Below are 24,890 nucleotides of genomic sequence, written 5' to 3' on the forward strand. Positions count from 1 at the left end.
TATTCTGACCATTTCTGCCACTAGACTACGTCTGCCTTCATTAATGGATAACCAAATCAAACAAACCTCCAAACTTTAGCATAAAATACTGCAGCAAACCATGCCAATGTCACACCAGTCTGCAAAGTTGACTGACTTTGCAGCTAACTGTCTTACAATGAATTAATAAGGAAGATTTTTTGTTAGCTTCAAGGCACATGGGTTACAAGACATATAAGGAAGAGTTTTGTGTTCATTTTTTTTTCCTTGACGATGTTGAATTAATCTCTCATTTGTGTACATTTTAATGGCTGTTGATTTGCTTCTGATGTTTTGATTGTTTGCACTTTTGCTCACAGACGAGAATAAATGGTGCTTTTCTATATCCAGTACAGCAAAGGAATAAGCAAATTAATCGTTCTGTAGGGCTTCATCTCTTTTCTAAGCCAGCAACTCAGGTAAGCAAAAAGATGCCTCTTCTCCTCCTATTTCATTAGCTAGACTGTTAATTTCTCTGTTTCCAGTTTTACCATATTTTGGGTTTACTTATACTTGGATCTCTCTGAAAGGCATGTTCATTGATGAATTATTGTGTAAAAAGTGCTCTGAGTCCTCACTACAACAGCTGTGTGAAGACTTACTGGCTTTCTTTACCAAAGGAGGAAGCAACGTTTAGACTTGACATAACTTCATTTTTCTCAGCAAGGTATAAAAATCATGATAGCATATATGGCTAAAAACCTAAAATAGAAAACAATTCACATTTCGTTTCAAACTTTCAAAAAAGAATTTTTTTTGAGTATTGTTTTAAAATAAATATTTTCTTTTAAAACTTCCTATTGGCTTTTCATTTTTTGAAGCAAAACAATACAATAAAGATAATATTCTACTGTAATCGTGTATCAAATTTAGTGTTGATTCAATCAATGAATAAACAGTTTGTCTGGAAAAAGTTTTTCAAGTTTACTAACATTATTACTTCCTAAAGACTGCCTATAACCTTCTGCCTCATCAAATAAAGTTTAATTGACCACTGCTGTAGAAAGTGGTTATTTTTTCTGTCTTCTCCTGTTGGTAGAAAATTCGGATATGCTTTGAATAGTGATGGTTTGCAGTTTGGACAGGCTAGTCAAAACTAAGAACAACAGAACGCTAAAAGAATAATTCACTCCAGCAAAACACTTATACAAAGGGGATTCATAGGCATGTGAAAATGGTTACAGGGTAATAGATGAGCTCATTGCTCTTAATTTCCTGTTTGATTTTTTTCACATTTTATGAGTTATCTCATGCTTTTATTCTTATTCCTAGATAATATTTTTGAGAATACCTCTAAGCAAGAAGAGCAATCGTAGGTTTTTATTTGTCACATTCAAAATTATTTATAAGTGATTTCTTCAATAGAAATAATGTGCAGGCATGATTAGTACTCCTGATAAATAAGTGTCCAAAAAGGCCATTGAGAATTTTGGTCCTTAAAGTATTAATTAAATTACTGATAAATGTGTGTCTTGCATTATTGCCCTTTTCTAGGTACATTGCCTAGCAACTTTGCATCATAAAGCAGATTTATAGACTTTTCAAATTAGAAGAAATGTCTCTCTAAAGATACAGGCATAACTGTAAATGAGTTTCCTGAGCTTTTGTTATCTGCCCATGTGCTTTAGATGGACACCTTCACTACAGACAAGACTATGTTAATTCACCTGATCCTTCTGAGCCTCGTGATTGAGAGCAGCCAGGGGTGCTACTGTGAACATTACCCATGGGGGTTGTGGTCTGCCTGTTCACAAACCTGCAATTATGGCACACAGACGAGGCACAGGTAGGGCCAACCTATCTCATTACTTCTGTGCCTCTGCTTAATCCCTGAGAAAAAGACCCCAGCACTTCTGAGGAGGGGGACCTGTGCCTGAAGCTCCAGCTTCCGTAATATCCTGAGAAAATGTGTCATACCAGTTTACCAGATGAATATATTATATTTTAATTGCAAAACTAAAAAAATACAATATTATATATATACAGCATTACAGTGCCTCCAACAAACCTGTATCTGCCAACAGATGTAGTGAGGGTGAGCCCCCTATAAGAGGGGGACCAGTGCCCAGTGCCCTGGTCTGGGAGCTCTGCCCAGCTCAGAGCATTATCATGGGAGAAGTCAGCTCCAGCTGGCAAGTGTACAAAAAGTTTCTCCCTGTATGGTTAATTTTATTAATCTTATTAAAGTCAAATAAAGATTCAGCAGCACCAAATTAGATGTAATGCGGTGGTATACTCTAAATTTATGAGAAATCCCCTCTTTTCCTCCTGGCTTTTTCTGTACTATTCTCTGGGACAGTAGAAGTGAAGTGGAAAAAGTTGCTCTGTAAACATAAAGCATATTTATATTTTCCTTTTAATCAACATTCTGCAACTACCTATTATCTCTCAAGTTGTTTTCATTGGGCTCAAAATAATTTTCTGTATCAGCCTTCACACACAGTTAGAATATACCTATGATTCCTTCCTAGCATAACTTGTAAATTTGTTTTTAGGCAAATAAGAATGGATGAATATTATAGTCAAAACTTCTGTGACCAGCTGTGCACAAAGCAGGAATCTCGTGCATGTAACCAACAAATATGTCCTATCAACTGTCAGCTTGGAGACTTTGGCCCTTGGTCAGAATGTGACCCATGCATTAAAAAACAAGTAGGTAGAAAAAAAAAGAGTAAATTCATTTATGAGAACTTGCTTCAAAAGTTCCATTGTCACAATTACAGTTGATTTTTCCATATAAAGGATAAATCAAGCTGTAGAGTTTGCATTTTTATTTAAGCAGGAGAAAGTCACAGTATCTTTGGCTTATCCATAGCATGCTATATGTTCTAAAGGTAAGAAAAATGAGATGTAATCATCTACTAAAAAGAGTTTACCCACAAATCCTAACCAGTAGTGGCTAGAAATGCTCAGGCTGTGTGTCAGACTGGTAGTCAGGATCAATTTGAGATTGTTTTTAAGAAATCCAGAGCACCATTCCTCCAACCTTTTAAGCCTATACAAAACTGAAGGGGATGTGCTTAATATCTGTGGAATAAAACCCCAGGATGTTTTTTTTGTTTCCTCTTGGTCTTGTGTCTGTTGACTGTTGGTATACTTAGAGGTGAGATGGCAGAGAGGGAAGAGGTGAAAAGTCAAGTTCAAGTGGATTTGACCTAAAGGAACCAAGTCCTGGCCAATGTAAGGTTCTAGGAAGTGGAGGGGACTGCAGATTGCATGGGGTAGTTATGTGGCTGGGTCTGAGCTTTGAGATCAACTGTGACAGCAGCTCTGTTTCTGTGCAGATGCAGTATACGACTCTGAATGTCCTGCTCAGCTTCCAAAATCCATTCTGTGCCTGAAAAACAGTCTTGAAAAACCTGTCAGATACCCTAAGTGTATCTTTACATACATATATAACTTTCTGATGCCCAGGCAGGATAAGGAAAACATGAAGAATCTGTTCTAGGTGTGAATGTGAACCACCATATGGGGTTCCTATCCTGCAACAGGGATTGAGAGTATGAGGGCAGAGCAGGGAGAAACAGTGAAAGTGGGAGACAGTGAACTGCAAGAGCTAGAAGGGGAATTTTTTGGTAATGAATATCTTCCTAAATGGCTGAGTTTCTTACATATGCATATGTAGAAGCATTGTTCGTATTTGTTAACTTCAAATATTGGTGCAACAGATTAGGTGCTTCAAGAAAAAAAGGTGCTTTTGTGGACTGTGATCCATTTTTCCCTCCAGCATATAAAGATCACTGCTTGTGATAAATACAAGCAACTGTCAAAATGACATGACTTACAAGGTTAAGTGTGAAGATTAGTGTAAACAAGGTCCAAGTGAGGGGAAGAGATGAAGAAGTGGAAGCTCACACAAATAATATTGTGAGTGCTCTGGACCCCAAATGGAGTAATTGTTATCTTGAGCTCAAAAGCTTTCAGATGATCTGGTGTTGCTCTTTGCATTCTCCCTTCATAGTCACTTGGTTACTGATTTTTACTAGACATCTTCCTGCACTGTTTGAGTTCAGTAGTTCTCTACAGGAAGAGAAGTAACAGAAGTCTGCAAGGAACTGTGCTTTCCAGTGGGAAAAAATTCTTGGAGGAGCAACTGTTCAGTCTCATGCAGATAGGTCTCACTACCAGTCTCTTAGAGTGAAAAATATATCTGAAGTGATTTGTCTAGCAGCATTTATTCAGCATTGTTATTCTGCAAGGATGTTAGTGACTTTGGGAAAGAAAACTCAGTCAGCTTTAGCTTTTGCTCCCATATCATGTTTGGTAACAGAAACTGTCAGGAGAACCGTTTTTTTCTTCCAGTTCATCCAGTGCACTTCAGACAAGAGGCCCCACGTGTGGGAGCCAAGCCAGATGGTTTGGGGATGGCATTACATGTCCCTGTCAGAGTATTTCTATTTCAACAGAGATGATAAAGAACATGAAAAATCTCCGTTAAGATTGTTGCACACCATTTCCTGCTGTGCCATTAAAACTGAACACATAGGGACTGAACTTTAGATTCTTCCAGTGATGTAGCCCAGGTTGTCAAGTGCTTCATCATGTGTGCTCTGTCGGGGCTAGTGGGGCCCTTGGATTCCAGATCACTGCCCCCCTTACGTGGGATGATGGCATGGTAGCATGTAAGGAAAAAAAAAAATTATTTCCTTTGGGACCCTAGTTTTGATAAAAGCTTCAGCAGCCCTGAGGCATGTGACTGTGCCTGAGGGGGCACTCAGCTACAAAAACAGCTCACACAAAGCACCCTGGTTTTACTTCTTCTGCCTTACAGTTTCGTGTCCCGACATTCCTGCGACCATCACAGTTTGGGGGTCAGGCCTGTACGGAGTCACTGGTGGATTCCCGCCCATGCTTCCCAGCTAAGCTCTGCAATGTAGTGGAAATTGATTGCAAGAATAAATTTCAGTGTGAAAATGGTAATGATAATCTTCATTGCACAATTGTTGCACTATTAGGTAGTCAAGTGATTAGACATTGAGGCAAGAAAGGTCCAGGTAATCTAGGTTTTGTATATTCCATACAAAAATTCCAGGGGAAAGAAGCAGGGACAGAAGTCTGCTTCAGAACTTCATATGAATTAGTAGCAGCTTATGTTTACAGTTTCTTCTGTAACTAGAAGTAATTCAAGTGCAGTCTCTAGCCTGGGATGTCAGTATGACCATGAGAGATAGACAGCAGCACTGTTCCAATAATATTTCTTTGCACAAATTCTTCATGTACAAACATATCCATAGAGTTTGTCTGAACATAAACTTGCACTGTTTTTGTTGAATTTCTGGTATTTCTTGTTTACTTCAATTTAAATATACCTCATTAGCCTTAAAATAGCTTTATCTTCATACCCTTTTGCTAATCCTAAAATGAAGCCTTCACATCTTCAAAGCAAGGCAAAACTGGCAGAACTGAAATATTCATTTCTCAAAGGAATAATCTATGCATTATACTGCCTCATTATTAACTCCTAAGACAAGTTCACACCTTTACTAGGGAAAAAAAACACACTACCCTTTTCTGTATTCAGACATGCTGAATCTTCACATTGCTGATGCTGTTTCTCTGGTGCAGGCCGTTGTATTGCAAAAAAAATGGAATGTAATGGAGAAAATGATTGTGGGGACAACTCTGATGAAAGAAATTGTGGGAGGATAAAGACCGTGTGTAACAGAAAGTATGAGAGCATCCCAGGTGTGCAGTTAATAGGCAGTGGGTAAGCCATCTTTTCTTATTTTTCGAAAACCTGAAATTCTTACCTCACTAATTTACATAAAAACATAATCCCCAATTAGCATTTGAAAGTATCACATTAAAATACATAATCTCTCATATTAAAATTAAGCAGAAATTGTAAAAATGAAGCCAAACCTTCAGGCTAATCCTTGCCCACAGCATCTGTCAGTCTTGCTCTGAAGAGCTGGTGGACTAGACAAATTACTGTCAAGGAGCACTGCACTCTGAGTTACCCTTCCTGCCTCACAGCAACCTTAGCATTGCATACTGGCAACGTCCATCTCAGTTATTCTTAGTGCCTCAGAAATTTTCAGGGTGTTGAGGGTGTTGCTTTTTTTGTCTATGATACCTTTCACATGATACCAACCATCACTTCTTCCAGACTACTAATTTAAGCAGTGTAAGATCTAAACAAGGGATGCTTATCCCAAGTAGTCATTCATTTTTTAACTGAATTTTGAACTCGGTGCACTCTGCTTAACATCAGTTATGGCAGAAATGGAGAACTGCTTGTTCATTTTACTAGGCCATTCTCTGTTTAAGAGTGACTGTCTCATAATGGTATTGGAATTACCTAGACAGCTAAGCACAGATGAAAAGTAGGAAAAATGGCTGCTACTGCAGCATTTTTCAGGTGAATTAGATGTCCTTGTAGAGGAACTTCTTTCAAAGCACTTACATAACACAGATGTTAATGCCATTTCATTCAAACCTACAAAATCTTCAGTGCAGCTATATACCACAGAAAGTTTCAAGTCTATATGTCTTTCTGGAATTGTTTGATCTCTGGTTATATTTTTTTGTTAGATTTCACATTCTGGCAGGAGAGAGCCGAGGGGAAGTCCTTGGCAACTCGTTCAATGGAGGACAATGCACCACAGTTAAGCGCAAAGAGACAAGGAAATCGTATCGTGTTCCTGCAAACCTGGAGGCTGTCAGCTTTCAGGTATTCTCAAGTAGCAGCTCCTGGCTGAAAAACTATTTCCATAATTACAGTCCAAGTTGTGTGCTCAAGTCTTAGGCAGTAATTTGTGGTTTAGGACAAGATTTCTCAACTTCGTGAGGTCAGGACATTCTTCAAGTGATGTGTGGAAATTGGAAAAATTAAGCTGTCACGTGGCTCTACTCACACCTTTAAGATCTGTGTTTACTCACTGCACAGTCAAATGATTGATTTGGGCTTCTCTCTTGCTTCCCTACGGCTGTGGCCATGTCTTTGTTTTGATTTGAGCCTTGCTCCTTCAAAATGCAGGATGTGAAAAATCTCAACTAACGTGTGAAAACTGAACTGCTGATTTTTGCCAGGAGTGCTGTGCGTTTTTAGTATTACTTGAAGGGGAGCAACTGAAGAAAGGACACCCTAATATGTTCCATGGAAATTGCAATTGGATTGGCCATGACATAGAATAGCAGGCTGGAAGGGATCTCAAGGATCACCTGGTCACTCTTCCTGGCAAAGGCATGGTCTAGACAAGATGTCCCAGTGTCATGTCCAGCCAAACCTTTAAAGTGTCCAGCGTTACTGGAATTTGCCACTTCCCTGGGGAGATTATTCAAAGCCTTTTTGTTCTCATTGTGAAACATGTAGGTTTTATAAATAATGGTGAAAAATTACTGTGTGCATAAATATCCAGTGTGGAAAAACAAGCCTTGGTTTGCCCAGGTCACTTTAAAGCTGTGTGGTTTATTAATTTACAGATGTCCATTTCCAGAAGTGTTAAGGGTTTGTGAATCTGACCTTTAAGAGTATATCTATATCTTCTTAACATTTAGACCAGCCTTTGGTATAGAAGGGTCACTGGATCAGGCTTTCTTTTTGGAACTCCAGTATGTTTTCATGCAAAAGCATATGACTTCTTGCAGAACGGAAATGGGGAAATGGATCACCTCACCTCTGAGGTTCCTTAGCAATACTATTAATTAAACAAGTCTAGAGAAGGAAATCAAAAGGCATCTTTCAGACATGTGGGTTTTGGGAAATTAGTAACTTCTGATCTGATTCTAAAGTTTTCCTTGTGCAACAGCACCATTGAGGCTTATCAACTTGATCAGGCAGGTTTGCTCCCAGCTCCTCTCCACCTACTGGGAATTAAACTGGGAATTATGAAGAAAAGACAGAAAACATGAAGCTCTTTGCCTTGTACAATACAGAAGCCATGGGACTGGGACTTAGTCATAGTGTGGACGTAGCATGAAGGTCTGACAGTCTTTGAAATGTCTGTTGAAATACTTTGTTGAAATTATTCCTAAGCTTTGAGGCATGAGGGTGAAAAATTTAAAATAAAAAAAAAAAAAGAAAGTATTACATGCCTTTTTCTTGTTTTCTCTCTTGCATAAATGCCTGTTAGTAATGCTACTTCTTATCTAGTACTCACTTCACCTATTAACCTTTCTCAGCCTCATCTTTAGGGTTAAGAACAATTTTCAGCTTACTGCCAAGTCTCAACTAATCAGGCATGTTTCTTCCTTAAAAATCAAAAATTCATTGCTTACTAGGCTTCTGTTTCAGGTTATTATTTGGGAAAATGTGTTTTGCTTTACTAAATCTACAGGTGAAAGATGAAGAGGATGATGTAACATCAGATTTCTACAATGATTTAACTCCCCTGAGTGATAGTGCTCATGGACATAGTTCATCCACTCATGGTGCTCAAAGATCTTCTGGTGTTCCATTTTTATTCTCAAGAAAGAAACGGGTTAAAGTCACATCATCTTCCTCCTTCAAGAAAGCTGTTGAAGCCTCATATGAAAAGGTAACTGAATGTTGCCTCAAATTTCTTCATTTGATTTGATTTCTGTCTGTTCATTTCAGAACTGAGCTACCAGGGGCTTCTTTCCTTATCAAGGCATTGGCACAGCATTTAAAAAAACAAGTAAGCAAACAAATAACTATGCTACTAGAATCACACATTAAAAAGTTTTTCTGAAACTATGGGATGCTCCAGGTTATAACATATTTTCCACAATGCAACATGCACTGCTCATTTTAGTATAGAAATCATAACTTACTCCATTTAAAAAAGTATAGATTTAACATAGAAATGAGATTATCAGATCAGGTAAAACACTCCTTTTCCTGTCATAATTATAGAGCAAGTAGGGAGAATGCCATGTAGTAACAGTAGCAAACAACTCTGAAAAGAAATGAAGTGCACTCAAGAATGTTGTACATATGCATGTGCTGGGAATTATTCTACATTAGTTTCTGATTTGGTGACTAACTTGCATATTGGAGTCTTATGGCTGCCAAGATATACTTGATGATAATCTTGGAAATAACACATCCACAGAAAAGTGTCTGAGAACCGAAAACCTTTTTACCATGAAATTCTGCACCTTTAATACAGTTGAATACTGTGGGATATAAGACTGTGCCCTTTTATAGTTTAATGGCAGTAAGGGGTGGGCTATTGTTTACACAGCTGAGTCTAGATGACCACTTCCCACCCTTCTCTATCCTAAATGTAACAAAAAATTCTTACCATAGGACTGGAATATTAAGTAACACATTTTTCTATTCTTTCATTATAAACTACTCCAGTTTGTTGCTATTACATACTATTTATTTTCTTCCTTTTCCTGTCACTGAATTCCCATGCTGTTATTCCAAAGGACTTCTGAAGGCTCTGTATCAGAATTTGTGCCCATTCCCTTAACCTGTGTTTCAAGTGTTTCTGGTGGTAGCTAATTGAGCGGGACTGCTTGAACTACAATTGAAAAACTGAGAGCTCAAAGATAAGAGGCCATCTCTGTCACTGGTGATGTGCCATGGCTTAAGCCCAGCCTGTCACTCAGAAACCCCACAGCTGTTCATTCACTCTCTGCCCCGCCCCTCCCCCCCCCCCCTTTCTCCCACCACTCCCTGAGGGATGGGGTGGAAAATCAAAAGAATGTAACTCCCACAGGTTGAGATAAAAACAGTGCAGTAACTAAGGTATAACACAAACCACTACTGCTACCGCCAATAATAATAATGATAAGGGAAATAACAAGGGAAGAAAATACAACCGCTCACCACCGACCGATCAATACCCAGTCCAACCAGAGCAGTGATCTAACCCTTCCGGGTAACTGCCCCCAGCTTATATAGTGGGCATGACATGCTGTGGTATGGAATACCTCTTTGGTTAGTTTGGGTCAGGTGTCCTGTTTCTGCTTCCTCCCGGCTTCCTTTCCTCCGTGGCAGAGCATGAGACTCAGAAAAGCCGTGGTCAGACTAAAGATTACCAAGCAGCAACTAAAAACATCGGTGTTATCAGCACTGTTCCCAGGCTGAAAGTCAAAAAACACGGCACTGCACCAACTACTAAGAAAGAATAAAATGACTGCTATGGCTGAACCCAGGACATGATGTCAGGCAGGGACAGACATGATTCTGTGGCAAATCTGCTTATGATATTTGGGATAAAAGATTACTTAATCAGCATGTTCAGGTGATACCCTGCTTTGTAGAAAATTTCCAGTTAAAACTACTCACCTCAACATCAGTCCAGCTCAGGTTGTGTTTGGTTCCCTTTTGTCAATGAAGTTGTTTGTGTATCAAAACTGAACTTGGATACTCTCCTGGGTTCAGCTGTAGCAGTCATTTTCCTTCTTCTTAGTAGCTGGTGAAGTGCTTTGTTTTAAATGTGTTGATCTGAACCAAGGACAAGTACTCATGTTTGATTCAGAGCAGGCTTTCTTTAGGAACAATAATTTCCGATCTACTAATATTTTATATTAATACCTGTTACTCATGGATCAAGCTTGCTACAGGCACCAAGTTTTACCACTATGATTAAACATGTGCCCAGAAATAACTAGAGACTTTGGAATCCAGTTTCTTGGGATTGTTCTACAAGTGAGGGTTTCCAATACTGTGTGAGCCTCAGGGATTTAACAGAGAAAACACTAGGTTTGACAACTGTAAGGTAAATTGCTAGTAATAAAAACAATTAATTGCTAGTAATAAAAGCACTTAAGATCAGTAGCAGCAAATGCAAATGCATGATGTATGTCAAGCAGAAATTCATATTTAGTATGCAAGAGATGAAAAGCATGCCACAACCAGCTAAGGTTTTAGAATCCACGTTTGCCAAAGAGGCTTGTAATTCTGTATGTTGTAATTGAAATGTTAGCTGGCACAGCTGAAAATTGAGAATAAGAACCTAAATCACCTGAAAATCCTAAAAATGGATTAACCACAGGGTATTTTAGGAGCTAAGTGCAACTATGGGAAGTGTTACATAACTATTTCTTCCATGCTAATTCTTACTGCAGCAGAAAGCTGCATATCCTTAGCTTATTTTCCAATGTGCAAATGAGGGCAATGAAATGAACACTGCTGTGCAGGACTGAGAGCCAAAATCCAGTTCATGTGCTATGTTGCTCAGTCCTGGCTTGGACCTCCCTGTCTAAATGCATCCTTGAATCTTCCAAGCCAAGTGACCTTGAAGACAGAAATAGAGGAGAGCCAAACTACCAGCAGCAAAATTCAGCAGAAGCACCTATATATAATTCAGTACCAATTTTTTTTTATAATGATTTTTTTCTATCTGCTGGGTGGTCATTTGTTCCAGTTTTATGCCCCTCCTGTTGCTCGTGATCTTTTTGCTTTGGCCTTGTACTGTCTGTTCCTTTTAACACTTCGTAAATCCCTTTCAGTATTTTCTGTTCCTCTCCTTTCTATTTAGTTGAAAGCCTCTAGCACTAGAAAAATATATGAATTAGATGTCTCAAAACCACTAGTTTTTTGTAAGATAGTAGAGGTTTCCAGTTTCTGAACTTTCTTTTCTTTTGCCTCTAGTATTAATAGCCCGACACTTGAACTCAATGAGATCTTTAACACTGTGGTTTAGTTTTAGTTTTAGCAGACTGACATATTCTGAAACTTCATGACATTGACTTAGTATCCAGAATAGCCACTCACCAGATTGCTTGCAAATCAAGCCAAGCCTTTCCTCTGAAATTTTTGTTTGTTTTATCAGTTCCTGGTATATTTGTTTTGGCAGGAATCCTTTTGCTTTCTGTTTGGTAGATGCTCAGGGAGTCCTGATTTTCTTTAGAATGCTGTATACACCCACAGTGTAAAGGAATAATGAGCATTGTCCTCAAGAACCTCACAGGGATCTTGGAATCTCCAGGTATAGTTTGTTCATGGTTAAAGCAGCATGATACACATGATTAATCAGTTCTAGCAACGTATCTCAGGACATAATTTTGGCTTCTCTACTTTTTGCAATTAACTACCTATGTAGATGCTATGACTACCCTTTTCTTTCTTCTAGAATTCCAACTTTATTAGAGTCCACAAAATAACTTCTGTTGCAAATTTCACAATGAAACAGTCAGATCTGCAGCTCTCAGACGTCTTTCTAAAAGCACTTAACCACCTGCCCTTGGAGTACAATTATGCTTTATACAGCAGAATATTTGATAACTTTGGCACTCACTACTACACCTCTGGGAAGGTGGGCGGTTCCTATGACATTCTTTACCAGTATAGCTCTGAGGAACTGAAGAACTCAGGTATGTAATCTTTAAGAAGAAATTATCACAATATGCTTACTAGCTTTTCCTATCACAGTTTTTAGGTCTTTCACCATGTAGTATGTCCTTCAACAGCAAAAAATATTGTTTAGACTTGCATAGATCCAGGAATTACTTACACTGCCTGGATAAAGAACAAGAATAAATTTTGCTTACATTATATTAATTTGAAGAGTTCGAGAGGTCCCTTACTTGATAAAAGTAATTAAGGAAACTTAAGACCTTTAGGTCAAGACCAGGTGCCACCAGGAAAAGGTGTTCCAGCATACTCCAGTGTAGGACTCAAGTCTGATAGGTGTAAATGGTATTTTTAGGGATACAGTCATTGAAATTGTTGGTATTTATTAGAAATTACTAAAAATATTTCCATGACTGCCAGACTATCAAAATGAAAACACAATACAACAAAATTGGAATTTTTAAGTTAAAAGCTGTAATCCTTAATGCTGTTGCTGTAACTTGCATGGATATGGGAGGGTACCTAAACGGTATAGCAGGCATGACGCAGTCCAGTGCTGTTTGTACCTGGGGAAGCAAGCACCTGCAGCAGCAAAATCTTCAGTGGTGGGTGAGGAGCAGGGAGACCTGTGATGGCTCACCTCTATGTGGGAGCCTGGGGGCATGGTGCCATCATGTAATGTGGTTACAGGGATGAAGCTGCTTCTCTGTGATATTTCTAGGCCTGGCAGTGGATGAATCAACAGAGTGTGTCCGAACAGAAACAACAAGGCGTGTGTTCCTCAGGAAGAAAAAGAAAGTCAGTACCAGATGCACCACAAACAGGATGACTGTGAAACATGAAGGTGACTGTGATGAAAACAGGGCTCATGTCCTGTTACTTACCCTGACAGATACCATTTCCCTTAGCTCCAGGGTGTCTCCCAGCTTTGCTGAACTGCAGATGCTCATCCAGAGAAGCCACTGTCTCTGAAGAGAGCACTGGAAACATATAAAAGAAATTATGATGTAGAAACACTACTCTTCTGCTCTGAAGCACCACCACTGGAGATCCAGTGGCACTGGCTCTTCCAGTCAGTCACAGATCTGGCAAACATTCCCCATAGCCCTGGGTCCAGGGCCAAGCGTACTGAAATTGGAAATGGACACATGATCATGACTGAATCTATGATCTTTAAGGGTTGCTCAGGGCTCATTGAGAGAGTTGGGCAACAATAATATACTCCCTGATCTTCCTCTTCTGTTTTTCTCATGTCAGCAGACATCTAGGATTTCCCTGGCCATGTCAGAAATGTGTCTCAGGAACTGTGGAAAGATGGTGCATTCTGCAAGAATAGCAAGAGTCATATTCTGCACCAATGAAAACAGGAATTTCATCACCACCTACATGTTTTTGTCCTCATTTTATAATCATTTCCCATTACTCAGGTGTTAACAGCTAGGAAAAAGATCCTGTCTCGCAGTGTGTATTCTAGTGAAGCCTGCTGTACCTCCTGCAATTTTTTCAGTGTCTTGTGTACTTCTGAATATCTGTATCACTGAAGTCTCAGGCATTTTCTTTTGAAAGACTGACAGGCTGCTGTCATAGCAGGGATTGTTTGTCTGAGCTTAGACTTTATTATTCCAATCTTCAAAAAATCTTAGTATGTTGTTTTCTATCCTCTTACACTTTCAGACTGTTGTTACATCCACCATCTTTAGAGCCTTTGTCTGACAATATTGTGGTGAAATTCCCTTTCAGGTTCCATTCTGGAGTCAGCTGAGCGGTCTGTCTCTCTGGTAAAGGGTGGCAGATCAGAGCATGCTGCATCTCTGGCCTGGGAGAAAAAGGCGGCTTTTCCAGAACACACAGTCTTCACAGACTGGCTGGAATCAGTAAAGGACAATCCTGTTGTGATTGAATTTGAGGTAAGAGAAGAATAAGAAAAATGTTGAGGTAGCAAAGCGCTCACCAGTTAGCAGTTTTCAGAGAGCTCTGCGAGTGTTTTCTCTTTTAATGTAATGCTGTGTGTGATATGAATGTATATGGGCTTAAATACACAAAGCATTTATTTGAACTGCTTCTTGTGCATGTAGGTTTCTAAGCTACACCAGGTTTGCATTGTCCATGGACAATTAGAGTAAGAAGGAGGAATGCAAATGAATTGCCGTGTCACCAGAAGGAGCTCAGGCATGGACAAGGATTAGTTACTGTGCAGGAAAGCAGTCTGAGGTGCTGGGAACACTTTTTATCCCTGTGCTCTTTCACTTGTTGCAAGGTATGGCACATAGCCAAACTGAAGCAAAGCAACAGTCCCCTGTTATCTCTGTCCTGCTCATATAATGCCAGCATGCCAGCACTGTTGTGAGTGCAGTGAGCTGCCTCCTTCCACAGCTGGCACAGCAGCCACTCTGCAGCAGTGTCAAAGCACTCAAGGCAAGTAGCAAAACCAGCCTGAATGCAGTGATCTTTAACTGCAGATGCTGAGCTTCTGAAGGCAGTGTAAGTTTGTCTCACACGGCAGGAACCACATGTAAACAAACCTTATGTCATCTATAGTGCTCTGACTTATTAGACATAGTATTCCACTTGTTTCATTTTCCACCAGCTCACAGAGCCCTAAACTGGGGAAAAGAAGTATAAACGGGGTAAGCATAGAATCACAGAATGCTTTGAGCTGGAAGAGACCTTGAAGATTATCTAGTCCTAATCCCCTACCATTGGCAGGGGCTCCTTCCACTAGACCAGGTTGCTCAAAGCCCCGTCTAACTTGGCCTTAAATACTTCCATATGGATGTATAGCACTGTCATGCTCCTTTAAAGCATCTGCAACTTTCAGCATGCCTGACTCCTGGTGTCCCTGCCCATGCCAGGGGTGTTGGAACTAGATGATCGTAAGGTCCTTTCCAACCCTAACTATTCTATGATTCTATATGGCTTCATATGCAGGCCCTAGTGCCTTTAGAAGTGCTGCAGCTCTCCCAGCAGGACTCTGTTGTGTCTACGTAACTGCTTACTGAACAGCTGCCTTCCAGGTGTCACCCATCATGGATTTGGTGAAGAATGTGCCGTGTGCTGTGACCAAACGTCGCAACCTGCAGAGAGCCCTGAAAGAGTACGTGGGAAGGTTTGACCCTTGCCAGTGTGCCCCATGCCCCAACAATGGCAGGCCTGTGCTTTTTGGGACAGAGTGCCTCTGCCTGTGCAAGGCTGGCACCTATGGCAAAAGCTGTGAGACACAAGCTCCAGGATACAAATCAGGTATTTGGGGTGATACTGTCGTAGTGTAAATATGGTTCTTCTGGTATCTATTAACCAAGGATTAATCTGAAATAACCTTCCATTACTAAATCCATAACATTTACCACACGGTGATGGTCAGAAAGAGTAAGAATAAAAGTAGGATTGAAAATAAAGGATCAAATTGAATAGGCACAGCTGAAAAGAAATTGTAAGACATGGTAGAAGATTCCTTAGCTACATAATTAAGATAATAGCAAATGAGCTTTTCAGCAATATGTAGGAAGTTGAGATCAAAGATAATCGATGTAAAAATTATGAAACCAGTTCCTTAGTTTTCCCTATAGCCTATTATACTCAAGACTAAATGGCTAATGGAGATAAGAATTGATTACATGTTGAAGGAAAACTCAGTTGTCTTGAGGAGAGGGAACATAATCATCATTCTGAAGAATTTAAAGAACTACTTCATGCAAACAGTGTTTTTAATTAAATTGGCACTAGTGCCATGCCTATGGGAAACAGAAGAGACTTCCAGCATTATACTTATGATTATGTATATTTGTATTCAAGGACCAAAAGAGGACAAAGGGAAAATCACTAAGGCAGGTTTCATTTTGTGACCCTGATAAAGAAATACTTGGAAAAGAATGAACAATCGAAGACATGCAGATAGAGATGAATGTAGAAAGTATATTTTACGCAGAAAAGAAAGGATGTGTAAATATTTTTTTTATATATATGCTTCATGGTGCCACAGACAAAAAACCACAAGGGCTAAAAGAAGACAGTAGTGTTTTAGTTTTGCTTGCATATGGTGTGTATTAGGGATTTAGACATGGTGCTAGAGTTCAGGTTTATTTAATAACTTATTAAATACTGCCCTATGTAAAAAGGTTGACAGCATTGTAAAAACTCAAACATCTGTATGTGCAATTGAAATAAAAATTAGCTGATTCTGGGTTTGAGTGTTACCTGTGATCAAAACTATAAAGAAAGGTATATTTTAGGTTTTCATAAACCAGCTGGAATTTGGCTGACCTCTTTTGAAAAACCACTTTTCTAGATACAATCTAATCCCTTAAGAGTAAAAATTTTAAACCTCTGAAAAACGCCATAATGAATTTACCATCATTTCTTTTGTATGTGGCCTTAAGAGAAATACTATGTATGGTACAGATCTACCAAAAGATGAGATTTCTTTTATTTCCTGAAGTTGCTGTAGATGGCCGCTGGGGGTGCTGGTCTGAATGGAGTTCATGCAATGCTTCCTTTAAAAGAAGAAGGACCCGGGAGTGTAATAACCCCACCCCTGTGAATGGTGGGAAGCCTTGTGAAGGTGAACAGGAAGAAGAGGAGGACTGTTATGTCTCTGTGTTCACAGACAGGTAAGAAGATGGTAATTCGAAAGATCTCCTTAGTCATGAGGCAGATACAAGGAGCTCTCCAGAATGGCTTTGTGACTACCAAAGAGAAATAGCAGACATCTGTCCTCTCTGAACTTCTGTGCTGTGGTTGAGAGAAGGAAATACCTGAAAATCTTTGAACTTGCTGCAAGTTTGGTTGTATTCATTGTTCATTCCTAGAAACAACTGATGAATTACATATAAAGTGTGCCTGTAGACCTCTCAACACTGCTTTACATGGCTTCTTGTCCAAAACCATGGAGAACTCATCTGTTTCCTTTCATGGGAGTTTGCAGGTTCTGTTTTTTGAATACCACACCTTATTCTCTTGGACATTTAGGTCTGAACTTAATCTCAGAGAGAATTACACCGAAACCACCGACCTTTTTGTATTTTCACTCTATGTCTGATGTACCTGTTTTGCATGGTTTGAATTTAAACCCTAACTCCAACTCCAGACTGGCTCAGTTTCTTGCATCTTCAAGAGCAAGGCTTTGTGCAGCTTCAGTCTTTCTACTGGAACCAAGAGCTGAAGCAGGATTTTCATCATCCCTGCTGTAATGACTACAGAGGAGATTCTGGAGCAAATAGCAGAGGATTAAAAGCAATGGGCTCCACAGTTGCTACTCATCTCAGTTAGACACCATGGCTGTACAGCTCCATGCTCACAGAGATTAGCCTCCTTTTGCCATTGCCTGATGGCAGCAGGGGGGAGTTGACTAAACCCAGCCAAATCACATGGGTTTCTCAGGGACTTCTGCCATCTGTTGTTCTTCACCTCTTTTTCTTAGCCCATTGTCACGGTTTAAACCCAGCCAGCCAGCTAGTTCACTCACTCCCCCCTCCTTTTCCTCCCTCTTTCTTTCCTTCCCCACACCCCCCCACCCCCCCCGCTCCTGGAGAGATGGGGAGGAGAATCGAAAGAATGCAACTCCCACGAGTTGAGACAAGAACAGTCCAGCAACCAATGTACAACACAAATCACCACCGCTACCACCAACGACAGCAATGATAAGAGAAAATAACAAGGGAAGAGAATACAATACCACCTGCCGAAAAAACGAGTCTGATCCAGAAGACCCCGTGTCCTTCCGGGTAACTCCCAGTTACTCCCCCGGGCATAACGTGCTGTGGTATGGAATACCTCTTTGGCTAGCTTGGGTCAGGTGTCCTGTCTCTGCTTCCTCCTGGCTTCCCCTCCTCCCTGGCAGAGCATGAAACTCTCAGAGTCCTTGGTCAGGGTAAACATTACTTAGCAACAACTAAACACATTTGCGTTATCAGCACTGTTTCCAGGCTGAAAGTCAAAACACAATGCTGCACCAGCTACCAAGAAGGAGAAAAATCGACTGCTACTGCTAAACCCAGGGCATCCATAAAAATATTTCATTACTTATGTCAGTAGAAATTGTAGCCCTGTATCTATCACATTTTAATGTTCTTGCAATCTCACTCCTATCAGAACCTGCAAATTTTGATGTTCATCATATTTTATTTAACAGAATAATATTGGTCTTTTAGCATGGAGAGGGGGACAAGACACACTGCATTCCTTTCCAAAGCTCCTGACATTCTGCCGTTGTCATTTGGTAACATCAATGCTTAAGATACATCATTACCAGCAAATTTTTACTTTTCAGAGCTGCTCCTTGTATAAATGATGATGAAGCCAGGAGAGAAGAGGATGTCTTGATTGGTGAACCTGAGTCTGGATGCTCCAGGCCAGACCCACCAGAATACGGCTTTATTAGGGTGAGCATGAAAAATGAGTGTTACAGAAGGCAAGTATACCAATTGCAGAGCTGGGAAATTTTGCAGCTTTTTTGCTACATATGCCTTACAACCAAGCTAGCTACTGTGCCAGCTGAGCTTGTTGCTGTATATGTGGCATGCTGTAGGACTCTATTCCATCAAAGCCCACCAGCACCTGAAGCAAACACAAGGTAGAACTCATTTCAAACAGTAGTCCTTGAATTGTTTTGTAACCATGACATCTGGTAGTTCAGATGAACAAACATACCGTTATATAGGTTGAGTGGATGACTCATTATTTCAGAGTAGGAAAACCACGCATTCGTTACGTCGTATCATCAGGCTTTTACCATTGTTTCTTTCAACAATGTCTAGTCTCATTACCATAGATTTCTGAGGTTTTTTTGGTTTCTTTTTTTTTTTTTTGTAGAATGAAAAGAACCAGTATGCTGTGGGGGAAGAAGCCGAAATTGCTTGCGTGAGTGGTCATGTTCTCAGTGGCTATCAATTCTTTCGGTGTCTGCCAGATCAAACCTGGATGCAGCAACCTGTTGAATGTCAACGTAAGAAAGAGAAAACTAATTTAGCCTAGCAACAAAACAGGAGTGGAAGAAAAAGGCAAAAAAAAAAAAAAACATTTTAATGCTGGTTTTAACAAAAGAATCTGTAATGATATTTGAGAAGATGGCATTTTAAAAAGGTGTTTCATGTAGATATAGCAAAAGCCTACTGAGTCACTGCATCATTCCTCTTTCAATTCAGAAGTACAACTATTATGTTCTTTGTAAGGACATTGTAATATTCAGTGCTTTAAAAAGCCCTCAGATGGATGCTGTGACGTCCTTCTCTTGTCTGCTTTTAAATATCTTTACCAGAAAGACTCACCTTTTGTTTCCAGACTTACAAAGGTATCTTTAAGTTGGTAGAGTTATGATGAAGAAAGTGTTCTTAGAGGAATTTGTCTACCACTTTTTGTACTAAATGGTACACCACCCACCCAGGTTGCCTTCAAAATTTCCACAATAAATCAAAGCTTTCAAGTATTTACATTCCAGTTAAGAAGTAAGGACCGGAACTGACCTGGGTTTGCTAACAGGAGAGATTCTGATAGTTTTCTAGAACTGGTGTGATTTCACTGACTTAGTGTTCATTTTATAAAAAAAAAAAAAAACAAACACCAAGTTTGCTATGGCCATTAATTTTAACTGTTCTGTTACTGGCTTCATGTGAAAAAAAAAAAAAAGCTGTTAATGCCATTCTTATTTTTAAACTGTGAAATTAAATTACTCATGCTAGCAAACAGTAGAAACACATTGCAATTATTTAGTTATTGATTGAAAAATATTTAAAAAGACTATGACAGTTCACTGAAAATTTCTAGACTTAATTATGTTAAATATTTATTAGTTTTTAATGTCAGTCAAATGTTCAGTGTTATTAAGCGCCTTTATGGCTCTTTAGATGAAGCATTAGGACTCGCTGTAAATATCTACCATAAAAACACCATAAAACCATCAAGAATTATACTTATTTCTTGTTTATTACAGCCTTGGTTTGTCTCAGGCCACCAACATCTGACAGTGTCACAATTTCCCCATTTAAGCAACAGTACAGTGTTGATGAAACTGTGAAGCTGAGCTGCCAGGCTGGGTTTATAGTCACAGGTCAAACACAGTACACCTGTGGGAAAGACCTGTCCTGGATACCACCTGTTTTGAGACCTATTACATGTGGAAAAGGTCAGTATGCCTGCAGATACCTTACTGTTTCTATAGTGCTGGTATTAACAGCACAGTTTTAGCTAGTTGCCTGATTTAAAGATGTATAACAACTGTTGATTAATTTTGGTTTTACTTTGTGCCTGCCACAGTGCCATATAATTTCACCCCCAAACTTCTGCGTTAAGTTCAGAAATTTTGGGTGCAATGTACCATTTAATTATAAAATTGAGATACTAAACCTGTTTTCTTAAAAAAAACAAAACAACACCCAGCTGTGTTAACAAGGCTTTACAAAGCAGAGTAAGAGAATGCATTCTACTAAAACTTCAGCTTCTCTCATTGTACAGGATTTTCAAGTGATTTTTGCAAAGACTGATGTCTACTTGCAGAATCTCAACCACAGCAGCTTCTGAAGAGAAAAATAAGGGATAGGTAGAAATAAATCCATTTTAGGTTTCATAGCAGGAGTACAACATATTTTTGTTCACTCTGTTGCTAGTTACAGTAACTCTCACTCTTTTGTTTCAGATGTGCAAACTGAAATTAGAGGTGTTTGCAATCCAGGACAAAAGCAGGTTGGATCTCAGTGTGTTTGTATGTCTCCAGAAGAAGATTGTGGGTAAGTTAAGTACTTTAATTAGAAAAAGAAAAGCCAAAGTTTCTCCATTTATAGGCCAAGAGCCCACTGTGACACAAAACAGAAAGACTAACAAAAGACAACAACAATTCACTACTTTCTGTTCGGATATTAGGCACCTATGCCTCTGTATCCAAATTACAGCCCCATTTATAGCCTGTGAAATAAATGAATGATGACATTAACCAAATGGCACATGATGGCACATCTTTCTAATATACATTATCATCTGCTACTAGAGTCTTCCTTTTCTTCTCTATATTCCTCCAATTTCTATATTTTCACTGTCATCACCTTGCTATAACAGGCCATACTCCTTATGTTTGAGATTTACCTTTTTCAGATTAACATTCTGCAAAATACTGTATGTTTCAGAATCCAGAGCATATGAAAATGTATGGAACTTGGATTTATTATCTCCATACAACAAGACCTGCAGAGACCATTAAGCAATCAAGTGAACTGAGGGCTATCCTAGAGGATCTTAGTAAATGACTGGCCAAGGTGCAGATGTGGGTCTGGAGATAGATAAGATGATCACAAACTGGATATGAGCTGGGCAGTTCTAGTGCTGAGATCACAACACATTCCACCACAGGGCTCCTGTGTGACTGCAGGCAAGTCCCTTGGCATGGGATTCATCTCATTCATGTCAATGCCCAAATAACCAGGTGTCTTCTCTGTCAAGAGCCCTTGGGAAGGGAGAGAGCATGTTAAGGGGGTGATAGACGTTGTCAAACATACATGGGCCAAATCCTCTGAGAACTAGAAATGTTTCGTTGACTATAAACTTAATTCAGAAACATAAACAAGGTGAGTTGTATTGCTCCCTCTCTTTGGGAGATGACTAGGCTCCACAAAATAGTGCTGCTTGGAAATGCCTGTACTTGCTCAGAACAAACCCACTCAGGAACCAAGAGCAATACATAAAGAAACTACAAGCAGCACGGCTGTTTTTGCCTGCCATTGGTCCCAAACTAACTGTGCTTCAGAGGCAAACTGTCACACACAGCTGCAGGGCTGCATTAACTCAGACAAGCCATCTTGCAGAGGTAATGGCACTTCCTGATTTCTTGTGTAGATACACATCCTCCATTTCTCATCTGTTTGACAGGACCAAAGCTTCCTCAGCTCACAGCATGATGTTGTATCAGGTGCAGGTCTTGCAGTAGCTAGGACAGCCTAGACAGATACGCAGCCTGGCCATGGCTTTGCTGTGTTTGCTGGTGGAGTGTTTAGAAGCATGGACTTGTTCCACAGCCTGCTAAAATTTTTCTTTTTCCCTTGGACCAGTCACTACTCAGAAGACATCTGTGTGCTACATGCTGCTTCTGAACAGAACATTACCAAGCCCAGCTGTCAGTATTCAGCTGAATTGTGCCTTGGACAGCAGTCATTTCATTTCTTACATGCTGGCCCTTGTCATGGTAATTCCAGCCTGGACTGGGCTATTGAAAGGGCAAAGCTCTCCACAAAGAGCTTGAAGAAAGTTCCCTGTGGCTATGACACCTGCTATGACTGGGAGGAGTGTCCAGGTACGACTTTTGAATGGTGGGATTTATCCAGCCCTTTGGATCTGAAAATGAAATGTGATGACTCCTTCACTGCTCCAGGAATGAGATTTAGAAGCATTGTGGTCAATATGAGCAATTTACGGTAGGAGGAGGGTGGAACTGTGGTCAGCCCTGTGTCTCTGACAGCAAGTGTTATACCTAGATACACGCCTTTTCCCTTTACCCACAAGTGGTGTAGCATTGCCACTTCTCATTAGTAAGGCACAAAATGAAGGGAATTTTTTCAGTAAAATTAACTTTTGAATCTCTAATCACAAAAATGTAGTTGGCAGTGTTATTGTCCATTCCCTTTCAGACTACTATAAACAGTAGTTTGTAATTCAGGAGTTAATTTGGGCCACACCTTCTATAGCATATAATTAAATTATGAAATTAAATCATGATGCTACTTTAAAAGCAAGACTGGGGCCAGCAGGCTTAATGGGATCTTAATGGTAAAATTTGAAAACAACCATATGTGAAAACTGTGTTAGAAGTTTTAATGAACTCACTAAGCTGATGAAATCCCTAAGAGGATTATTTTATAAACACTGTTGTGCAACTTGGCTATTTACTGTGTAAGTTGGTGATAAGAGCAGTAGGTTTTCCTGTAAATGTCTGAGGTGCTGGCTGGCTCTGCACATATTGAGTATTTGCCAGGAAAAGGCTGAGTGGCAGCCACACTTATTCCTTCACTTGCTTCCAGAGACAAATGTGATCCGTATCACACCTTGTCTTGTTACGATAAATTAAGCAACAGCAGTGTGCAGTAATCTTGAGACCCTGTTTTGAAGATGCAAGATTTCGGTAGCACAGGATTTGTAATACGTGGTTATAAAATTGCTACATGAAATGCTCATTGTGGGGCTGTAGCAGAGGGCATCACCATTTTGTGGCCCTGAAGGTGCATGCTCTAGTGGAGCCTATAGACACCTTAGGCTCCTGCGAAGGTGGCTATAATTTAAAAAAAATATATTGGGTTTATTTATTCCAGAGCCCCTAAGATGCCTAGGTCTGCTCTCACTGTGGAAGTGGCTTAAAGCAGGATTCTGTGACAGCACCTCAGTGTTTTTCTCTCAAAAGCCTACAGAGGGGCCTTGTTCAGTGAGGAAAAATGAGAGAGACAAAAAAATACATTAAATAAAATAAGTATTTATTGTGGCGCTCAAGAGGTTTGAATTGGACTTTCCTCCTCACCATGTTCATAAAAGCCCTCTTTCTTATGAGAATACACAAACATTCAGATTTGAAGTTTTGATTTTAGAATGTTTAGTTGGTATCAACAGATGCAGAAGACACTGCAGTACGGCTAAATGGAAGAAAACATGTTTTTCGTATGTTTTCAGAAAAGGGAAGCAGAAACTTATTTTCCTGCCTAGGGAATTTCTGGGAAAGAATGTGAAGAGTCAGAATCTGATTAGGTCAGAAATGGGTAATGAAATAACCCGCAGGACTGAGCTTTACCACAGGCCAGCAGCAGGTAGCTTAGCATTCATAAAAGGAGCTTTAATGAAATAGGAGTTGACACAATGTGGACCTTAAGACACCATTTCACAGCAACATTCTGTGATAGGATAATTTGGAACAGAAAGTCAACTTAATATCTTTTTGTTTAAAAGAAAAGTCAGGGAAAGTCAGTGGATAAAAATAGCTACTTAATTTATGCTTCTGTATCTAAACCATTGCTGCAAATCCTGGCATTTAAAGCTGGTTTTGCATCTAGTCTTAATACCCTACCATCTAGTGTATGACTATAGGTTTTTGTAACTAATGTATCATGAGCCTCCTATAATGTTTTTTCCCACTGGACTTTGACACGCTCTCAAGTTGTAAAATATGGGTTTAGTCATGATATTTGCAGCTAAAATTCCAACATGTTCATTCGCAGAGACACAGACCCAGTGCTCCTGCCTGATGCCTTACCAATGCCCCAAAGAAGAGAGACAAATTCACTGCATCCAAATGGAGTCGACAGGGAGGAGGAGGACAGTCAGTCATTGCATGCTGGCAGCCATGAAATGTGCTGGCATCAAACTGGAGGTGCTGGAGCAGGGGAGCTGCCTAGTGTGACCCATCAGTTCTCCTGGCAGTCACCATGACCATCCCACCATGGGCAGGCTGAGCAATCCTGGGAACAACCTGGCTAGTTACAAAAGGACAAGTAGATTAAAAATTAGATTAAAAAAAAAAAAATAAAGCTCACTTAACAGATTTTTGGGAGATGAGTGGTAATGGCCTTTTTTTGGTCTGAAAATTGTGGCATTTCACAAGAAGGGCTCAAGTTGATGCAGAGACTCAAATTCTCATTTATTACCACCAAGCCCTTTTTATCCCCTTGTTCGGTAGTTTCCCAACCTGCACATACATACA

The 24,890-nt window shown here is 39.8% G+C and overlaps 1 protein-coding gene across 2 annotated transcripts; it reads left to right on the forward strand.

Annotated features, from left to right (window-relative positions):
* C6 (complement C6) lies at window positions 1-24,717 on the forward strand. 2 transcript variants are annotated; one of them, XM_061469464.1, is made up of 18 exons: window positions 1-437; window positions 1,647-1,804; window positions 2,514-2,670; window positions 4,790-4,934; window positions 5,584-5,725; window positions 6,553-6,691; window positions 8,298-8,498; window positions 12,012-12,252; window positions 12,954-13,076; window positions 13,973-14,139; window positions 15,247-15,472; window positions 16,668-16,839; window positions 18,498-18,609; window positions 19,040-19,172; window positions 20,157-20,348; window positions 20,859-20,949; window positions 22,261-22,502; window positions 24,409-24,717. In XM_061469464.1, the coding sequence occupies exons 2-18, from the start codon at window positions 1,647-1,649 to the stop codon at window positions 24,588-24,590; spliced, it is 2,823 nt and encodes a 940-aa protein (XP_061325448.1). In that variant the 5' UTR covers window positions 1-437; the 3' UTR covers window positions 24,591-24,717. The 2 variants fall into 2 exon arrangements, with proteins under 2 accessions (XP_061325448.1, XP_061325449.1); XM_061469465.1 differs by lacking the exons at window positions 1,647-1,804; window positions 2,514-2,670 and having other exon boundaries at window positions 74-437.
* Window positions 24,718-24,890: the final 173 nt, after the last annotated feature.

The sequence above is a fragment of the Pezoporus flaviventris genome, unplaced genomic scaffold (genome assembly GCF_033815535.1).
Source record: "Pezoporus flaviventris isolate CSIRO_AGI_PZ_B2104156 unplaced genomic scaffold, CSIRO_AGI_Pfla_v1 ptg000057l, whole genome shotgun sequence".
Taxonomy (NCBI): domain Eukaryota; kingdom Metazoa; phylum Chordata; class Aves; order Psittaciformes; family Psittacidae; genus Pezoporus; species Pezoporus flaviventris.